The 19,160-nt window shown below is 50.0% G+C and overlaps 3 protein-coding genes across 3 annotated transcripts; 1 reads left to right on the top strand and 2 right to left on the bottom strand.

Moving 5' to 3' along the window:
* Positions 1 to 591: 591 nt before the first annotated feature.
* On the top strand, positions 592 to 4,781 carry DEU56DRAFT_916425 (CHAT domain-containing protein; the record flags this gene model as incomplete). Its single annotated transcript, XM_041357856.1, has 6 exons — positions 592 to 721; positions 770 to 946; positions 996 to 1,146; positions 1,198 to 1,337; positions 1,391 to 1,506; positions 1,560 to 4,781. The coding sequence occupies 6 exons, from the start codon at positions 592 to 594 to the stop codon at positions 4,779 to 4,781; spliced, it is 3,936 nt and encodes a 1,311-aa protein (XP_041204662.1).
* A 474-nt stretch (positions 4,782 to 5,255) lies between these two features.
* DEU56DRAFT_961501 (uncharacterized protein) lies at positions 5,256 to 6,131 on the bottom strand (the record flags this gene model as incomplete). Its single annotated transcript, XM_041359343.1, has 3 exons — positions 5,256 to 5,649; positions 5,733 to 5,827; positions 5,931 to 6,131. 3 exons carry the CDS (start codon positions 6,129 to 6,131, stop codon positions 5,256 to 5,258), a joined length of 690 nt encoding a protein of 229 aa, XP_041204661.1.
* A 706-nt stretch (positions 6,132 to 6,837) lies between these two features.
* DEU56DRAFT_743615 (uncharacterized protein) lies at positions 6,838 to 8,215 on the bottom strand (the record flags this gene model as incomplete). The annotated part of the gene is made up of 4 exons (XM_041349022.1): positions 6,838 to 6,892; positions 6,955 to 7,284; positions 7,348 to 7,562; positions 7,619 to 8,215. 4 exons carry the CDS (start codon positions 8,213 to 8,215, stop codon positions 6,838 to 6,840), a joined length of 1,197 nt encoding a protein of 398 aa, XP_041204660.1.
* Between the last annotated feature and the right edge of the window lie 10,945 nt (positions 8,216 to 19,160).

Raw genomic sequence — 19,160 nt, 5'->3', positions numbered from 1 at the left:
TCCATGTACAATGGTCAATCAATATCCCGTTTCTCGCGCAAGTGGAAGCCTCGACCTATCAGGACCCGAGCAGGACTTTGTCCCATTCCGTCATAAGCCCTCAGCCCAGAACAGTGTACCGTTGTCTGTCTAGGCAAAGTGTTGCGACTGCTGCCCGGATGGCAGAAAGTGAGTTCTTGTCAATTCCTGTCTTCTCGCGTGACACACTGTCTGACAGCAGTGGGATGGGGCTGAGGCCTGAGGGCGGTGATATTCATGCCGTGCTTCGCAATATTCGAAAGCCTAGAATACTGTGCTGTTCTTGAGCTTCGCAGCCTCCTCGTGTTGGCTGCGTCAATCAATGGCGCACCTACAACACACCTCTGCTGTGCAAATCTAACGCTCATTCATGATTCTATAGGTAATTCAATGAGCTGCGAGCCGCTTCTGTCCCGTTGACCTCAGCTCTGCACATCGCAGCGCAGTGCGGATGCCGCGCGCATGCTATGGTCTCTTCCTTTATAATCCATCAGGCATTTGCGAGCACTGCAGTTTTCCGTGACCTCTAGTACACATCTTACTCTCAAGTGCTAGTTTGCATCCCTCAGCCATATGTCAAACTTCGTTCCTCATCCTCTTGATGATTGCCCTCCACCCTTGGAGGAGCCGAGTCACCCAGTACACCCCCAGGACTCCGAGACGAACCTCGCGATTGGTGAAATGCTACAATTCGCCGTCAATAGTATGCACCATCTTTTTTCATTCAGCACATACCAATGATTTCCCAAAGCCATTCTTGTAACACTTTATTTCGTCATTACTCTGCTGTTTCGTTTCGCCACGGACACCGTGCCAGACCCACTCGATGATACCCTCCCAGCCTTGGGTGAGGAGGCAAGCTACCCAGAACACCCCCAAGACCCGGGAGAGGCACACCTCAGTGGAGTGCAACAGATCGTCGTTACTGGTATGTGATATTAAACTCAGTGTCGCATGAATTGACGACATCTCCCAAGCCATTCGCGCGACTGATCTAACTCTTGGTCTCCAACGGATTCCCGCTGGCTTCCATGTGGTAGTAAAGACTCACGGTATCGAATTCCAAACAAGCAACAAGCCTGTGCACGTAGACCAGGCTGTTGTCGAATGGAACGAGCCCATACTTCTGTAAGTTGTCGTTGATCCCATCTTTCCTGCAGGTGTTGAGAAAAACTCTAGGCCATGTGAACCATCTTCTCTCGTTCGGGTCAGCGTGTATGCCTCATTTGAACTGGGTCCCATGCTTGGCCATGGAGAAGTCCTTCGCACATTCGAGATGTCCATGGGTGAATTATTGGATCGCAGTGAAAAGTTATGTCGTCAGTAACGTCTGTTGCAAATTACGCCTGATAGATGTTGACGAGTATCACAGCCAGAGTTTTTCAGCCCAAGCAGGCGGAACTCGTATCCCCGTGTACTTCACTGTTGGTGACAGTGGAGCGGCGGTGTTCTGATGACAATTGTGGTGTCCTTTCCCCCCTTACTACCGTTAGTGATCAATGCAGTCTGACATTCTGATGCTGAGAGCTTGTGATATGTAGGTTACGTCCGGCAATAGAAAGGCATTAATACTCAGGGCGGACACCGGACATCATCTTCTCGCACGATACCGCAGGCGGCAGAACAGTGTGGATCTCGACCAATCCATCAAGCACTTTGAACGCGCCTCGGATCTTTGCCCCGTAGATGATCCCTGCCGCCCTGCAACACTGTTCAATTTAGCTATTGCCAAGTTTTTGAGTTGCCAAGTTAATGGAACATCCCTCGACCTCGACATCCCCATCTCTCTTTTTCAAGAGGCCCTTGCTTTGCGTCCTACTGGTCATCCTGACCGACCCACAACCCAGCTCTATCTTGCCATTTCTCTGCTGTCTCGCTTTGCGAAACGGGGATTTCAAACAGATGCTGATGTGGCCGGAGAGTTAATGAGCGAAGTCCTCGAGGTTTGCCACGCCAACAGCCACATTTACAGAGCAGCTTTGCTTGCAATTGATACATTTGCTCTACATCGAGTTGGAGGCATGGATGGACACGATATTGGGCACATGCAACCCGCTGCATCCATGCTTCCGTTGTCGCCAAATCACCTTGTTGATCGTGCAGAGCGGTGCTTGCAGAGAGATGATCCCCACGACTTAGATGAAGTGATCTCCCTTCATTACGATGCACTGCGATACTACGACAGTATGGATGATCGCCGAGCGCAATTACTAAATAACCTTGCGAATGTGCTCTCCACCCGCTTCGAGCACCGAGGCAATGACCAAGACTTGTGTGACGCTGTCATGCTTCTCAGGGACGCGCTGGCTTTACATCCAGTCGGTCACCCAGATCGGTCCAAGTCATTAAATAACCTTGCGATTGTGCTCTCCACCCACTTCGAGCACCGAGGCAATGACCAAGACTTGGATGACGCTGTCATGCTTCACAGGGACGCGCTGGCTTTACATCCAGTCGGTCACCCAGATCGGTCCTCGTCATTAAATAACCTTGCAAATGTGCTCTCCACCCGCTTCGAGCACCGAGGCAATGACCAAGACTTGTGTGACGCTGTCATGCTTCTCAGGGACGCGCTGGCTTTACATCCAGTCGGTCACCCAGATCGGTCTTCGTTATTAAATAACCTTGCGGATGGGCTCTTCACCCGCTTCAAGCACCAAGGAAATGACCAAGACTTGGATGACGCTATCATGTTTCACAGAGATGCGCTAGCTTTACGCCCAGTCGGTCACTCAGATCGGTCCATGTCATTAAATAACCTTGCGAATGTGCTCTCCACCCGCTTCAAGCACCGAGGCAATGACCAAGACTTGGACGACGCTGTCATGCTTCACAGGGACGCGCTGGCTTTATATCCAGTCGGTCACCCAAATCGGTCCTCGTCATTAGGTAACCTTGCGATTGCGCTCAAAACCCGCTTCGAGCACCGACGCGATCGAGAAGACCTCCACGAGTCACAAGAAAATCTCTGCTGTGCATTGACTCTCTTGACGCAACACGACCGCCGTCTATTTATCGCCCATGGATCGCTAGCTAACGTCTATATGTTGTTCCATCAATCGGGACTTAACGGCACTGGTGAATACATTGACAGTTTGGCTGCTGCCATGCATCATCTCCAGGCAGCAGCGAATGTTGTCTCTGGAGGTTTGCTATCTCGCCTGCGAGCAAGTCTACGCTGGGTTAACAAGGCCCACGAACATTCACATGCTACTGAACTGGAGGCTTATGCGACTTCCATGCAGCTCCTCGACACTTACATGTCAGCGACAGCTTCAGTATCGTCTCGTCACGATGCCATGAAGAACTTTCCAAGTATGCTTGCCGTGGATGCTGCATCATGTGCGCTTCGTAGCGGTAATATGTGTCGTGCTGTCGAGTTGTTGGAACAAGGTAGGACTATCATTTGGACCCAGATGACACGACTTCGCACGCCTCTTGACGGCCTCCAAGATCTCGGTGATCATGCAGTGTCCCTGATGAAGAAATTCAGACACCTCAGCTCCCTCCTTGATGCACCTCCTGCCAATCATGCAGAGGGAACCCCAGGAGTCAATGTAGAAGCAGAAGCAAGCCGGTACCGACGTCTAGTGGAGGACTGGAATAGAGTTGTAGAAGATATTCGCAAGATCGAGGGCTTCTCTCGCTTCCTACTTCCCCCCTTGTTCTCCGATCTTCAAAATGCAGCTCGTGATGGGCCTATCATCGTGCTCGTTGCAAGCAATTCGTCTTGCAATGCCATTATTATTCCACACAACCAACCTCCGATCAACATTAAACTCTGCATCAATTTGGAGAAACTCCAACATTTGGTGGTCAAACTCCAACGGGCAAGTCAATCACAGGCCGCTCCCAAACCCACCCCCAAAGCCACTCCCAAGCCCTCTCCAAAACGGACCCAATCAGCGCTGATGAAAGCATTGATGGAGTTGTGGGACGACGTTGTCAGCCCGGTGGTAGACAATCTGGGCGGATTTGCACCACCAGGTTCCCGGATATGGTGGTGTCCGACGTCTTTCTTCAATTTTTTGCCATTTCACGCTGCTGGCGCGTACAGGCAAGGTGGACAGTTGCTTTCGAACCTCTATATCTCTTCATACACGCCATCACTTACCGCGCTGATCAGGGCTCGCAGAAGTCATGACAGATCCCTGTCAGTGCCCTTTGCTGCCATCGGTCAGAATCACCCAGCTGGTCATCCATTCATTTTGGAGTGTGTGGAGCCCGAACTAGAATTGGTGCGGAATCTTTTGCCCCCTCCTCCGACTGTTTCCTTCACCAAAATAACGAGCGCTGAGGCAATAAAATCGAGAGCATTGCGCGCGTTGCGAGACAATACTTGGCTTCATTTTTCGTGTCACGGCACACAGAACTATACAGAACCCTTCAAGTCGGCCTTTCTCATGCGCGACCAACCGCTTTCACTCCTCGATATCTCACAAATGGATCTGTCTCGGCATGAATTTGCCTTTCTTTCTGCCTGTGAAACCGCAGTCGGTGATGTCAATACGCCTGACGAAGTCATACACCTGGCGGCTAGCCTACAATTTGCTGGTGTGCAGAGTGTGATTGGGACATTATGGAGTGTCAACGACAGTACGGTGCAGCGCTTAGTCGAGGCATTCTACAAGAACTTGTGCGGAGATGGAAAAATGAATTCCAAGCGGGCTGCCCGAGCGCTGCACCGAGCGGTCCAGTCGTTGGCCGGTGACGAGGAGATGCCCTTGGACCAGCGCATAGTGTTCATGCATATTGGCATATGATCAATTTCGTACGTCCCCACACAATAAGCTCACCGAAGATACGCCTGAGCCAAGCGACATTTCAGAAACGCTCGATGTTCCAATATATCAGAGAACGTTGGAGGAACCGGTACATTCTTTGGATGATCCTTCAATATCTTCGTAGAAATGTCGCTGGCGTCCCCTGATGGTGCGGTCATAGTAGTAGTAACAAATTACAATGCCTTGCGATCGAATGTGGGATGAAACAAGACTCGTTCTATACTTGTCCATGCCGACGGTTTAGATGAAGCAGATGTGAAGTACAGCACGGTAACTCCGCTGCGGGCATTAATCACAAGCCAGCTCATCGCGCTCACACACCGGCACTTGTGTGCATCCCAAATTCCATCCGTTGAATCCATTACATGAAAACACAAAATCGAAATAAAAGACAAAATAAAGATAAAGGTAAAAAAAAGTAAACAAAAAAAAAACACATCAACAAAAAAAATCTCAAAGAGCCATCGTAACCCCCAACAAGGCCGGCCACAGAATAAACACCACGCGGAACTTGAGTTTCTCAATATCGATGCGGCCTCCGCTGTTCCTGCTATTGCCAGCGGGTTGGTTGATGTTGCCGACGTCGCCTGGACGGAGGGGAGGCATCACGATGTTTGTTGCTGATGGCGTTGGAGTTTCAGACCCAGAAGACGAAGGCGCAGACGGCGATGATGCAGAGGTCGCCTGAAAGAACAGATTCTGGCTAGTGCTAGTGCTAGAGCTCGTCACACCCAAAGAAGAACTCGCAGATGTAGATGTCGGGAGCGAATCGCCTTGGATCACGATCGTAAAGTCGGCGCTGTAGATGATCATGTCGTATGGCGTATTCGTGATGTAACGCAGAGTGCTATTCGTAAAAGGGGAGGGAGGGGGAGTAATGAAATATGAGCGTCCTCGCCGTCACATCTGGTTGGTTCAAATGACACATACAAATTTGAAGAATCATGCACAAGACTCCTGGGTATATCAAACTGCCAAGCCTTGGCGCCAGGACTCACGTTCGTAGCGAGCGTCCCGAGGTACATCTGTGCAAACCACACGATCCGTCATTAAAGTCCCTTTCTCTCAACAGGGGGAGGGGGAGGGGAAGAAACAGAAATGGGGATAGGGATGAAACGAGAAACGCACGTCAGAATCATACCACAGCTGTATAGTAATACCCCCCATATTGCTAAGCAGCGGATAAGTCCCATCATCTATCCACCTCGTCAGAACAGTCTGTCCGGCGTAGTACACGGTGTTTTGGATAGGCTGGACGGGGTACAAGGACGCAGAGACCAGCGTGAGGAGGGCGAGTATAAGTGTCGCGAAAAGCATGCCGTGGAACATCATGAAGATCGCTGGACTTTCGAGTGGATGATGGACGATCCAAGAAGCACGCCAAATCTGAATCCCCTGAGGTATCGATATTAAATGACAGACCCGCTGATCACTTCAAAAAAACTGGCGGCGAAAGAATGAGGTGAGGTGTCTCGAAGAGATGCCAATGAACACAACAAGGAAATAACTTGAAATGAAATCAACCAGCGAACGCGTCGCGTCACATCACGTGTTTTGATTTTTCTCGACCATACCATGATTACGCATTGTATACGATTTTTGATGTATTTGAAAAAAAGAGGAGTAGGACATAAAACACAATCCGGGGGGGAATAACTATGCTTGTACATGTATCTCTATGGGAAAAAAAACACGTCGCAGTATCCAGAAAGTGTACGAGAAACGAACGAGGGGGCGCGCGCGATGGGAAAATGGTTCTGACTGAGAGCGAGATAAATGTTTGACTGGGAGCGCGATAGATGGTTCTGGGGGCGCGATAAATGTTTCTGACTGGGAGCGCAGTAAATGTTTCTGACCGGGAGCGCGATAAAAAGGTTCTGAATAGCTGCGCGACGCGAAAGGTTCCGACCAAATGCAGACGAAAAAGAAAAAAAAAGTGTTCAAACGAGAACAGTCAAGGCACAGCCATTATTAAAAAATGCATAAGAGGGAAAGCGAGAGTGAGAGTTTGAAAAAACCACAACCACAACCAAAATCACATCACACGTTCTTTTTCACGAACGGCACGAATCCAAATCTCACCAGGGCGACTAAAAATCACAAAAAAAATCAGCTCATCCCCCCACCAAAAAAAGCAAAAAGCAAAACCCACCTCTTCTCCCTAAGAACCCTATAAACCCTCCTACTCCCCTTCTCCTTCTCACTCCTCATCTTCGACGTAACATTATCCGCGCGGGGAGGGAACGCACCAGGCCCACACCTCGCCTGGAAATCTGCAAGGCCCTCGTTCGTGCCTTCGGCTTCGACTACCACAGTCCCGTACCAGCCAGGATCGATGAAGAAGCCAGCAACGTTGGGGATTGGGAGTCGCAGGTTTTGAGAGTGCGAGTAGGCGTGTGGGTGGTGGGGGGAGACGGGGGGTCGGATCGTGAATGAGGAGCGGTGGAGCCAGTGGACGACGCTGTGGAGTGCTCCGTGAGGTCTATTCGAGAATCGAATCAGTCAGCATGTGATGGTGTGAAAAAGGCCGATAAAATGCACTCACGTCGCTGTCGTAGCTCTATCCTGCAACAACTGCAAGTTAGCAGCAAGCTCCTGGCCCCAAGGACTAACATCTATATAAACAATAGGATTGCCACCAGGGTTCAAGACAGTACTGACACCCGTACGGATGACGCGGTGGAAATATGATGGAGAGAACGCTAGACTGTGGAAATAAGGCGATAGCTCGCCCATTCGCGAGTACTTGTGATCAAGGTCCTGAAACACACCATGAGCCAAACGTAGAAAGCCTGCCATGACACAAAGGCACTCACCACAAGGTAACTCCCATCCCAAACCATCCTCCCCAAATTCCCCTCATCACCCACAGCAACATCCCACACCACATCCCCAACCCTCAAAAGCTTCAAAACACCAGCCCGCTTCAGCTCAGCCTCGCACTCAACAACACTCGAGTCAGATAACCACTCCCCTTCAGGAGAAGGAACAAACACCCGCAAGAGCGGCGCACGGTGAAGCCGGACCAGAGGTGACTGGAACGTCTGATTTGACGCAGACACCGAAGACTTGCCGTGAGAATATAACGATGTCGGCGATGGTGTGCGACTCGAGGAAGACCGCCGCACTGCTTGTCCGTCGCGCGTAGCAGGCCTCGACGCCTGCCCATCGCGCGTAGCAGGCCTCGACTGCACCGGACTAACATGCGACCTCGCAACAGCCCTCGCCTCACTCTCAGCCTGCGCCCTCAAGCGCATCACAACCCGCGTATAAGCGCGCGTAGTCATCGCGAGCGACAGAATATCCGGGACCTTCACTTGGGGGTGCTTTTCCCCTGGGTTTAGGATACGGGGCTGGAGATAGGCTTCTGCTAGTTGTGCGTATTGGTGGGTGGGCATCGAGACGCCTCGCATGTAATCGTTTAGGTCCTTTGGTTTGCGTTAGCATGTCACATCGAAGGAAGGAAAAGGGACTGACCTTCAAAGACAAAGCAAGCGGCTCCGCCCACTCAAACCTCCACCTCGCATACCCAACAGTCGTCAGGAAATGCTCCAACACAAACTCCCTCAGCACCCTACTCTCAAACACCGCGCGAACCTCCTTATTCGCGGCATAGAGCGAACACCAATCCGAAAACGTCAGATACGCCAGGAAATGCGGCAGGAGAGACGCGTCGGCAAGATGCCTCACGATCGGGTAAAACGTCGGAGGCCTACGAGCGATCTCTTCTTCCACGCGTCGTTTTTCCTCCTCTTCCTCCTTCAATCTCTTGTCTTCCTCCTCCTGCAATCTGCGTTCCTCCTCCTCCTTCTGAAGCCTCTCCTCTTCCTTCCGTCGCGCTTCATCCTCTCGTTGACGTTTCTCCTCCTCCTTCCGCAACCGCACTTCTTCCTCCTCTTGAAGAAGCTCAGCTTCCTTGCTCATCACTTCCTGCTGAGCAGTCGCATCAGCGGCAACAGGAGGACGCGTCTTCTCGAGCCACTGTCCTCGGCGCTGTGTCCGCGCAGATTTATAGTCCTCGGGCGATTCAGGAGTCAAGGGCGACTTTGGTCGCGTGACAGGAGACTTGGGTCGTGCCAACGGCGACTTGGGTCGCGTCACAGGAGACTTGGGTCGCGTGGGAGACTTGGGTCGCGCCAAAGGAGACTTTGGCCTCGGCGGCGTCTCACCACTCTCCTCATGCATCTTAACAACCTGCACCCCATCCACCTTCGCAAACGGGTCCGCATCCAAAAACAGCGTATCCTCCGAAAAAAGCCCCTCCATAGAAATCTTCTTCAATATCAACGCAGGCGGTCCAGAAGGAGTAGGAGGACGCGTTTTAGTTAATACCCGGGGCTTGAGGCTTTCTTTGCTCGTCGCTCTGCTGAGCTTGCGGAGAGGCATGCGAGTGGCGTCTGATGAGACGCGGGTGGTGTCTGATGGACGCACTACTCCCATATCAGAGATGCGTCCTGGTCCAATGTCGGACGAACGCCCAATTTCGGACCGTACTGGCCCAGGTTCACGTCCGGTCTCTACTGAAACGCGCCCCTGTGCAGAAGTCGAAGCCAACGGTCCACGCTCCGAACTCGCGATCAACGGTGCACGCTCCGAAGCCGCCATCAAAGGCACGCGTTCTGAACCCGATATCAAAGGCACGCCCGCGGCCAACGGGACACGTTCCGAACTCACACCCGAGGAAGGTACGCCCACAATTAAAGGCACGCGAGACGACAATGAAGGCACGTTAACGCCGGGGCCCAGACCAGAACTTGTTGTTGCGGGAGGAGACGGGTAACCAAGGGTCACGACGTGATTGCGACCGACCGTCTCGGCGTGATTACGAGCTGGCGTCTCAGCGTGACTACGACCAGGCGTCTCAGCGTGATTACGACCAGGCTCAGCGTGATTACGAGCTAGTGTATCATGATGTCGCGCTGGTGCGGACGTGGCATTCACAGAGTTGTCATGTTGATTGATGGGTGCTTGTTTATTGATGGGTGCGCTGTGTGATGTGAGCTGGTTTGATGATGTGAGCTGGTTCGTGGGTGGATTTTGTTTGGCTGGTGGGCTGTGGACAGACGCCATGGCTGCGAAAATAAGCGGTCCTTTGCGGATGGGGGCAGCGCTGAGCTCTATCGACGTCGAGCGGTTGAGGTGGGCGGTGTCCGGTGCTCGTGTGTTCTGGCGAGGGGGTACCGCGTGGGCGGTGGACGGTGCTGCGGGTGAACGAACGGTGATAGAAGACGAGCGAGTGGTGGTAGAGGATGGTGCGACCGTTGAGCGGTTAGCCCTAGTCATAACAGTCGTAGCGGAATGCGTTAGATTTCGTTGCGGAATTTGTTCACCAGGGGGCGGGACAGCAGCAGACAGAGGGCGAGTCTGAGTCCTTACGGGAGGATGCGAAGTAGGTTTTGCACCCTGTAAACAAGTTTAGTCATTTCTAGCGGCAAAAAAGTATAATTTTCACGCACGGAGCTATTGGATCTAGAAGGAACACTAGAAGAAATGTTAAGCGGGTTAACAGTAATAGGACGCGCCGCCAATCTCTGGGCCGAAGAAGATGATCGACCTTTCAAGTCAGGAGTGACGTCAATTTGCTAAACAAGTAAAAACGTGTTAACGGCATCCGAAGAACGGAGATTTGAAGGGCGTAAGCCGGGAGCAATAAAAGGGATTAGAGTGTATTTGCACTTTGGAACGTGCAGTACGGATGACAACGTACAAGGGTCACTTGTGACGCGTCTCTGACGTGTAGGTCCCCAGAACGTGTATGGATACGGATAAAAATGCGATATTTACCTTGATAGCCGGGGCTATTGAGCTGGTGGACGTAAATGCACTTGTGGACGACCCGTCATGTGTGAAACGAGTTGCATCAGTGTGATTGCTGCTGCTACTTGAGCTTGAACCGGGTTTTTGTTGAGTGAAGCGAGTAGACTGCAAATCTTTAGAAGCCTGCGGGGGATGACGTTTTGGATATGAACGGACCTGATTGTCTTGTGAAGAAGAAGGGGGGTGAGAAGGTTTTTGTTTTGTGACAGGGGAGGGAGTCATAGGGGAGATAATAACTGAATTACGGGTGGGAGAGTGCTGGTCGTTACGATCCTGTCGTGTGGAAGCAGCATGGATGGGGCGTGTAGTAGAAAAAGTCGCGTCGGGGTCTATTAACAGGCATGAAAACACGATGATACGGTTAGAGAAGGGTACGTACCAGCGAGTTTTACTTGAGGAGGTAGACCTGGACCTGTGTACTTGCGACGAGTGGGTGGAAGTGGCTGTACGCGAGGTGGTTCGCGTGGAGGGGGAGGAGGTTGCGGTGGGGGTGGTGCATCTTGTTCTATGAGCACTTTCCAAGGATCCCATTCATCCTCGACTGGTTGTTTCTCGATAGTGATGGGAAGTGTCATATAAGAGTCCAATAGAGAAGACTCTGGTTCTGCAAGAGTTGTTGTGGCGAAGCGTGCAAAGAGGGGAGGGAGTGAGGGAGGTGGATCGAGTGCAACGGGTTTTGACGGAGCCGGATGTTCTACACCATGATTCTTCTTGTTTGTTGCAAACTTGCGCAGGAAACCGGCCATTGCGAGTTATTGGGTGATGGGAGTACCAGTACAAGAAAACCCAGAAAACGAGTGTCAATATAATTATTAAAGGAAGGTTTAAACGTGCCGATTAGAGCATCATGGACGGGAGCAAGGATCTCTGTACCTCGGTCACAAAAACGTTATGTCACTAAACTAGTCACATTCTATTCCAAAAACGTATTTTATTATTTTTATACAATACTCAAACCTTATTCAATAATTCTCTTCCACTTTAAATCCAAATGGAAATTAGCTTGCCTGCCGCCCTCTCATCACACCGGTTCCATCTTTAGTATCTCACTTCCATCCGGGAAGAACTAAGGCGGATACTCATATGTTGTCACACCCGTCACACTTTCATCTCGGAACATTATATCCAGTACCTCAACCAAGCCCACTCGTCCATCATCCGGAACAACCTGCAGCCAGCCGTTCCTGTCCCTCCAACACCCGCCATCACACTTAGGTCACCATTTGATCGGAACTGCCAGGGGGACATCCAGTCCATGCTGCGACACCCATTCGCGGGGTATAATATTCATTCATCATCGCGCTCCACGAATTGCGCTCAATTACGCTATCCCACCTAGACAATCTCATCACGTACTATCGTCAAGACGTTCTTCTCCTTACACATCCGAAGTCTCATCTCGAGAGAGATCATGTGATCATCCCCCAGATCAATAACCGTTAGTATTATCATCGAGTTCTAACCGAACAACATCAGGTTCGGTAATGGGCTCAATTCAACGTAGCTCTGGATTCTGGACCACCGGTACATCCTTCTCCGCTCATCATCACTCTCTTCTAGTCTGCTCTACTCTATTGGTGCTCGGGCGAAGATCAGGCGGGAGTACCTGAAGCTGGTCACGTTTGGCTCCACCATATCTACCCATATGCAAATGGTTATGCGTTAACATTTATCCTTATAGCCTTTCAGATCCACTCCAGTTGCCGTGCTGTACGCCAGGTTCAGGAATTCATTAGCTTCATCAGTACTAGTGCTATAGTACTAGTACTGTGTCGATATGCGCACGGAATCTAATAGCGATACTAATCGAACTCGACTATCCATAACAGATCGATTCATCATCATCGTCATCCATTTCTCCTATTGAATATGCTGACCACACTTCGATACAAACACAAAGTTCTCGTTCCGCGTGTTCCCAAGAACCGACCCTGTGTCGTCACACACTCATCACTCGCCGAAACACTCACAACACAAGCACCGCCCTGTACCGGGAGCATCCTTCTCCGCCCACATCCATTGCAATTGACCCTTCTATTGGTCCCTACGAAGGTCAGGCCTAGGTCCCCCTGCTCTGTACCTGGTCGGGTATAGATGCTTCATGTCTATGCGTTGGCGTTTAGCCTTTCAGATCGACTGCGGTTGCCGTCCTGTGCGCTACGTTGAGCAATTCATTAGCTTCGCTCGTACTATAACATTTACTGTGTCGATAGCCCGCCTTCGCGCACCGAATCTAATAGAACTTGAGTTTGATGCGCTCGATATCTAATAGTGTTGGTAATCGCAGGAGTATCGATAGCAGAGGGATCATCCGAGTCGATCGTTGTTCAATTGTTCATTTCGCTGCTGACTTTACACTTCGATATTAACACAAGGTTCCATAGACCACGCTGTCTTGTCCTCCTCAGGCTCGTCCCGCATCCCGCATGTTCCCAAGACACACCCATGTGAGTCGTCATCACACACTCACCACCCCTCGCCGAAACACAAGCATAGTCAGCTGAACAACCCACCCCGGATCCGTAAGCGCTATGTTAAGCTTCGGACGAAAATCAAGCTGTGTACCTCGTCAAGTTTAGATGCATTATACCCCAGTAAATACCAGGTCTTACTGATAAACTTCCAGATCCCCTACGGATGCCGTCCTATATATCATTACACGGCAAATTACATACCTTCCCCTTCGAAGTTCTAGTTCTAGTGTCGATATCCCGCCTTCACGCAACGTAAGCTTGGCGATATCATATGCACGACACAAGTTACTCACCAAACACCAAATATCGAACGCTCACTTCGATACTAACACATGTAGAAGTCCGAAGCACAAGGCTCTACAGCCCCCCTCCACGTTCCACATCACGATAATTCTAATTCCCAAGCTCAAGAAACGTCCACGCCCGTCCATGATGCGCAAGCACGCTCACACGCCACCACGCCCAAAACACACGGAACAAAATTCGAAACAAAACAAAACATATAGCGTACGCCGCGGCAAAGTACTAGTCACGGTCACACTCAGACGCAGGCGAACGACTTACCAGTATAGTCCACATACTCACGAAAGGGCCCCGCGTGTCTCTCAACATCATCATTCGGGGCGCGTTGGTAATCACCTTACAAATGATGCATATGAAGCGGCTAACATGTGTCGTCGTGTGAAGACGAGTTAGGAAACGGAAGTGCCAGTGCTTACTGGTACTGGGGGAGGGGTGCCGTGCCCGACGCATCACATCGCGTCTGAGTACTTCTGCTTGTTGCTATTACGATCGGTGTGCACAAGTTTAGCTATGCTGATCGCGCCTTCTAATAATACAAATAGGGATTTGGATGCATATGAGTTCTCTTCGGGATGCGGATGCGATTTTTTTAATACATAGATCGTGGGCGTTGGATTGTTGATATCAATGGGGAGTGACAAGTACTGGGTATAGCCGGAGCCCCTGGCGTATTACTGGAGTTCACCGTGATGGGATGGATGATGGAGGTGATCGTTTCATGTATATCTGTATCACTCACTGCATCATACGCATGAACGACTTCTCTTAAGATCTAGAGCGAGGGTGATCATGTGCATGTGTAAATCCCGACACGAAACGTACATTTTCGTTAACTGGGACTTGTAGAATCTTGGGGGAAATTTCAAGTCTAAAACAGAGGTACAAACAAGCGTTACAATCGATCACATACCAATATCAATATCAATATCAATATTATGAAACAAAGTCATCCCTATCCACACGTACGCATGATCCATCTTTGATATTGAGATAGGCAACAGAACCGCTCGCTCGCGGATGCCCGAGCTTGCCGATTCCCGAATGATGCCACTGCCACTACCACTGCAAGGGAACGTGGCACCACTGCTATTGCGATCTGAATTCTGAAAGTCGGGTTCATACGTTTGGCAATGGCGATGCTGATATCGACCTTTGAAATTTCTTCTAATAATAGTGATTTGATCAGTTGTCCCCTTTAAATCTCGTTCTCGTTCTCTTCGCGATACGAGTGGATTTCGCTATCGTCCGTTTGGTTTGGTTGTTTGGAGATGCTTCGATGCATATGGGGCTGCGCAGTACTAGTACTCGTGCTAGGCTTCGTACGGTTCGGTACGGTACGGCTATGGGTGGGGCCGGAGCCACTTGCCACTTCACCGCGGTCGTAATTCTAGAATGTATGATGATGGAGTTCTAAAAGGTGATAGTTTCGTGTCGGTATCAGTATCAAACCTGGACGCGATGGGAAAATAGTCTTGTGCGAACGCCAAGGATTACGAACTTGACAGTACAGGCTGTAGACGAACCTGGCATGTGGGGTGCGCTTGATGGTACATAGCAAGAAAGCTTTGACGATCGTTTCATGTCAATTTTGGAGATCTGAGAGCCTGTGTAAGATGGGAAACTGGATGAAAGTGAGGTCGCCACTCGCCATCAGTCATGCGAGAAAGGGGAACACCAATCAGCCACTCTTTTGTTGAAATGGCATCAGTTATGACTTGGGAAAGTTTCACCCCTCTGGAGCTTTTCCTCTAAATCACAACAGATGGCATGATCAACTAAGCTTAGTCTTGAAGTAGTAGAATCATCCGGCGAACTTCCGGGACGAGAAATATTGATTGGAGTTTGGTCCTGATTGGCAATAGCCTCTCATCCTAATAAATACAAACAACGCCTTGAAAATTGTAAGCGAGAATCTTCCGTGCTCTAGATGGCGACATCACTCGGGAACACGGGCAGGTAGGAGAAAACGCACATCCCTCATCACACGGGTAAACCAATCACTCATATGAAGCAAGAGCACTACATAATATTCAAATGCCCTTTCCCAGGCGCACACTAAGCATTCGGAATTTCGTATACAACCTGCTCTATCATGATGCAACATCTTACAAACCAACATTCTCGGACCTCGCACCCGTGCATTACGCCATCTGGAACAATCCACGCCTCGAGGCTCCTTGGCTATGTAACATTCTTCCGACTTAAATCCACTTTGCCTTGCCTAGGTCCTCAGTCTACTTCTGTCTATATGCGATCGTCCATGTGATGATGTAACCGATGAATAAGGGGTTGTCCTTACCTCATTTCGCACCGCCTGTCCTCCTCCCGGACATTGCATCTTTCTCCGGGTTTGGCATTACACTTGCATCATCAGCGACGCTCGGCTACCCAACAAATCACCCAGCAAATCGGCCGACGCGGTGCGGAGAAGCCTCTGATCAAAAGAATGTCCTTCATGGCGGATGCTAGCTAGCTTCATTCGCTCAAGAACTTTTTCGACCTGTCATATATACTGCATGCTACTCCCGCCATATGTTATATGTCGAATTGGAGATGTGAGATACCTGATGAGGATCCTCGTCACACATCCATTCCACAAATTCGACTATTAGAACAACTTCGGAATGCAATTTAGCTATCCAGTGCTAGATTGATAATAACACGCTCGTCTGGCCCTTTGCTTTCATCATCATTTCGGAACAACTCCAATCCCGCACAGCTCCGTTCCTGTCCCTCCAAGCCCCACCCTTTCAAAAGGCAGTTCCCGCCATCTTTTCAGTAACCATCTGATCGGAAGGTCGATGTCGAGATGTATCCACGGGCATCGACAAGTCCATACTCTTAAATGAATGAACGTCTTGCGAGATGGGCTTACGACGCGATGACGGGGGTACGTCAACTTCATTATCGCGCTAATGACAGTTACACCGTACGGAATAGACAATCAACGATCTTCGCAACATACGTACGCATCGTCAAGACGTCCTTGCATTTACCAATCGAAGTCTCATCTCGAGCTGCATCATGTGATTCCTTCCCGAGATCGATATGCGCTGGTATTATCATCGAGCGGCTTCTACCCGAAGAACCTCATTTAGACGCACTGGGCTCTTAAGCTTGGACGTATACGGTGGCCCTCGATGACCCGCTCTGGAAGACCGGGACATCCTTCTCCGCCCCTCGTTTATCGTAATTGACATGGGTTTCTCCTGGTGGTGCCTAAGCTTCGGGCGAAAATCAAGGGTCGTACCTGGTCGAGTTTGGATACATTATGTCTGCGTTAACGTTTATCCTGATAGCCTTTCATAACTAATGCGGATGCCGTCCTAGGGGGCTGAAGTTCGTTGAAGGAATTCATTAGCTTCACCAGTACTGGCGTCGATATCCCGCCTTCGAGCACAACATCTAATAGGGCGTGATGCGCGCGAAATCTGATTGAGCTCGACGATAACAGGGGGATCGTCCCATGAATACCTAATTCAATTGGTTGCTTGTTTTCGTTTCAATCATTCCTGACTGTGCACTTCGATACTCACACAGGAAGTTGCAATTGTGGTGGTCCAGGTTATCGGGTCTGGTTTTGATGCCTTCCTCGTTCCGCATGATCGCGAGAAACGTCCATATGTTATATCACACTGGCTGAAATACGTGGCGCATAAGCACCCATAGTCACCTGAACATACTGTCAATGATCCGTCGAGTTAAGTTGTCCTAGAGGAGCAAGACGCTCTCGCCCAGGTTTCTTCCATTGGTGCCTGTGCTTCGGGCGAAGACCAAGGATCTTAGTACCTGATCAGGTTTGGATGCAGTATATCCAATTGTTACGTCCACCTGATAGCCTTTTAGATCTACTGCGGATGCCGCCCTATATACCACGCTGGGTTCACCTAACGAATGCAATTAATTAGCTTCACTAGCACCAGCGTCGATATCCCGCCTCCACGCACGAAATCTAATTGAGTTCGACGATAGTAGCAGGGGGATCGTCCCGACGAAGATGACTTGTTCAATTCAGTTGCTTGTTTTCATTTTGATGATTGCTGACTATGCACTTCGATACTAGCACAGGGGGTTTTAGCAGCCCAGGTTGTCGGGTCTTGTTCTGATGCCTTCTTCGTTTTGTGTTCATGAGAAACGCCCATGGACATCGTCATCACATACTTGCAGAAATACACGGGACATACATACACAAGCCACCTGAATATACTGTCAATAACCCATCCTGGAAGAGCCCCTTCGTCCACGCAATCATGAGGTTTCTTCCATTAGTACTCAGTCCTCATGCTTCGGGCGAAGACCAAGGATCTTACATAGTACGTGGTCAGGTTTGGACGCAGTATACCCAAGTATCAGGTCTAACTAATAGCCTCTCAGATCTACTGCGGATGCCGCTCTACATATCATGCTGGGTTTACCTAAGGAATATAATTAATTAGCTTCCCCAGTACTTGTCGATATCCCGCCTTCGCGCACGAAATCTAATTGAGCTCGGGGGATCATCATGATCGCGATGAACATTCAATCCAGTCGCTTATTTCATTGATCATCGATCATTGACTAATCCACTGCCGACTCTATGCACTTCGATACTAACATGAGGAATTCGCGCAGCCCAAACTATCGGGTCGCCTCATCCGTTCCACATACCTAAGAAACGCCCACATATGCCCATGTGTAAGGTGCATTGTCACAATCACACACCTACACGCCACCACGCACCGAAACATATGGAACAAACGCATAGTCATAGTCACCTACATACCAAACGTATCGTTGCTTGGCTTCGATAACTCCTGGGCATCCATCGCCGTAAGTTTCTTCTAAGCTTCGGGTCTCAGTTACCTGGTCAGGTATGGATGTACGATGGACAAGTGTAAGTAATGGACTACTTTTCCTGATAGCCTTTTAGATCTATTGCGGATGCCGTCCTATATGCTTAGCAGGCTTATTCACCTAAGAAATGTAATTAATTAGCTTCCAGTGTCGATATCCCGCCTTCGCGCACGAAATCTAATCGAGCTTGATGATAGCAGAGCGATCATCACGATGAATGCTCAATTACTCATTGAGCATCGATATTGATTTCTCACTTGAGCACTTCGATACTAACACAAGAAGTTCTCCCAGGTTATTGGGTCGTCTTCTCCGTTCCGCATGTTCCCAAGAAACGCCCACGTGCATGTGCAATCACACGACGCCGCTCCCACCGAAACATGCGGAACAAACGCATAGTCAACTCGCTTACTCGCTTAGAAAGGCATGCAAACGACTACTCACGAAGGGCCCCGTCTCTGAATTAGCTTTGCATGCACCAGCATTTCGGGGCGCGTTGATCACCTTACCAATGATGGCACCATCACACATATACATGGATGCATGACCCTGCGAGACGAGTTAGGAAACGCGACATCACTAAGAGGAGAATGCCCGAGCTTGCCGAACGCACATCACATCCTTCTGCCATTGCCATTACGATCGGTTTCATACGTGCACGCATGATCGCCTTTTCTTCTAATGATATAATTGGGTTTTGGATCAGAGTTCTCTTCGCGATGCGGATGGATGGATTTTACCATTGTGCGTCGAGATCGGCTCGCCGTTTATGTGAACGAGATGCCTCGAAGGGCATCGGGGACTCGGCCTCGTATGCGTATTGGGCGTGCAGCGAGCCTTTAGCGCTGCAGTTCACCGCCATCGTGATTCTAGAACTGATGATGATGGAATTCTAAAGCTGGGTGATGGTTTCATATCAAGATCAGTATCA

The sequence above is a fragment of the Suillus clintonianus genome (assembly GCF_016758775.1).
Source record: "Suillus clintonianus strain FC179 chromosome Unknown DEU56scaffold_85, whole genome shotgun sequence".
Taxonomy (NCBI): Eukaryota; Fungi; Basidiomycota; class Agaricomycetes; order Boletales; family Suillaceae; genus Suillus; species Suillus clintonianus.
The sequence above is the reverse complement of the archived record's forward strand: the minus strand, read 5'-3'. Positions and strand labels throughout refer to the sequence as shown.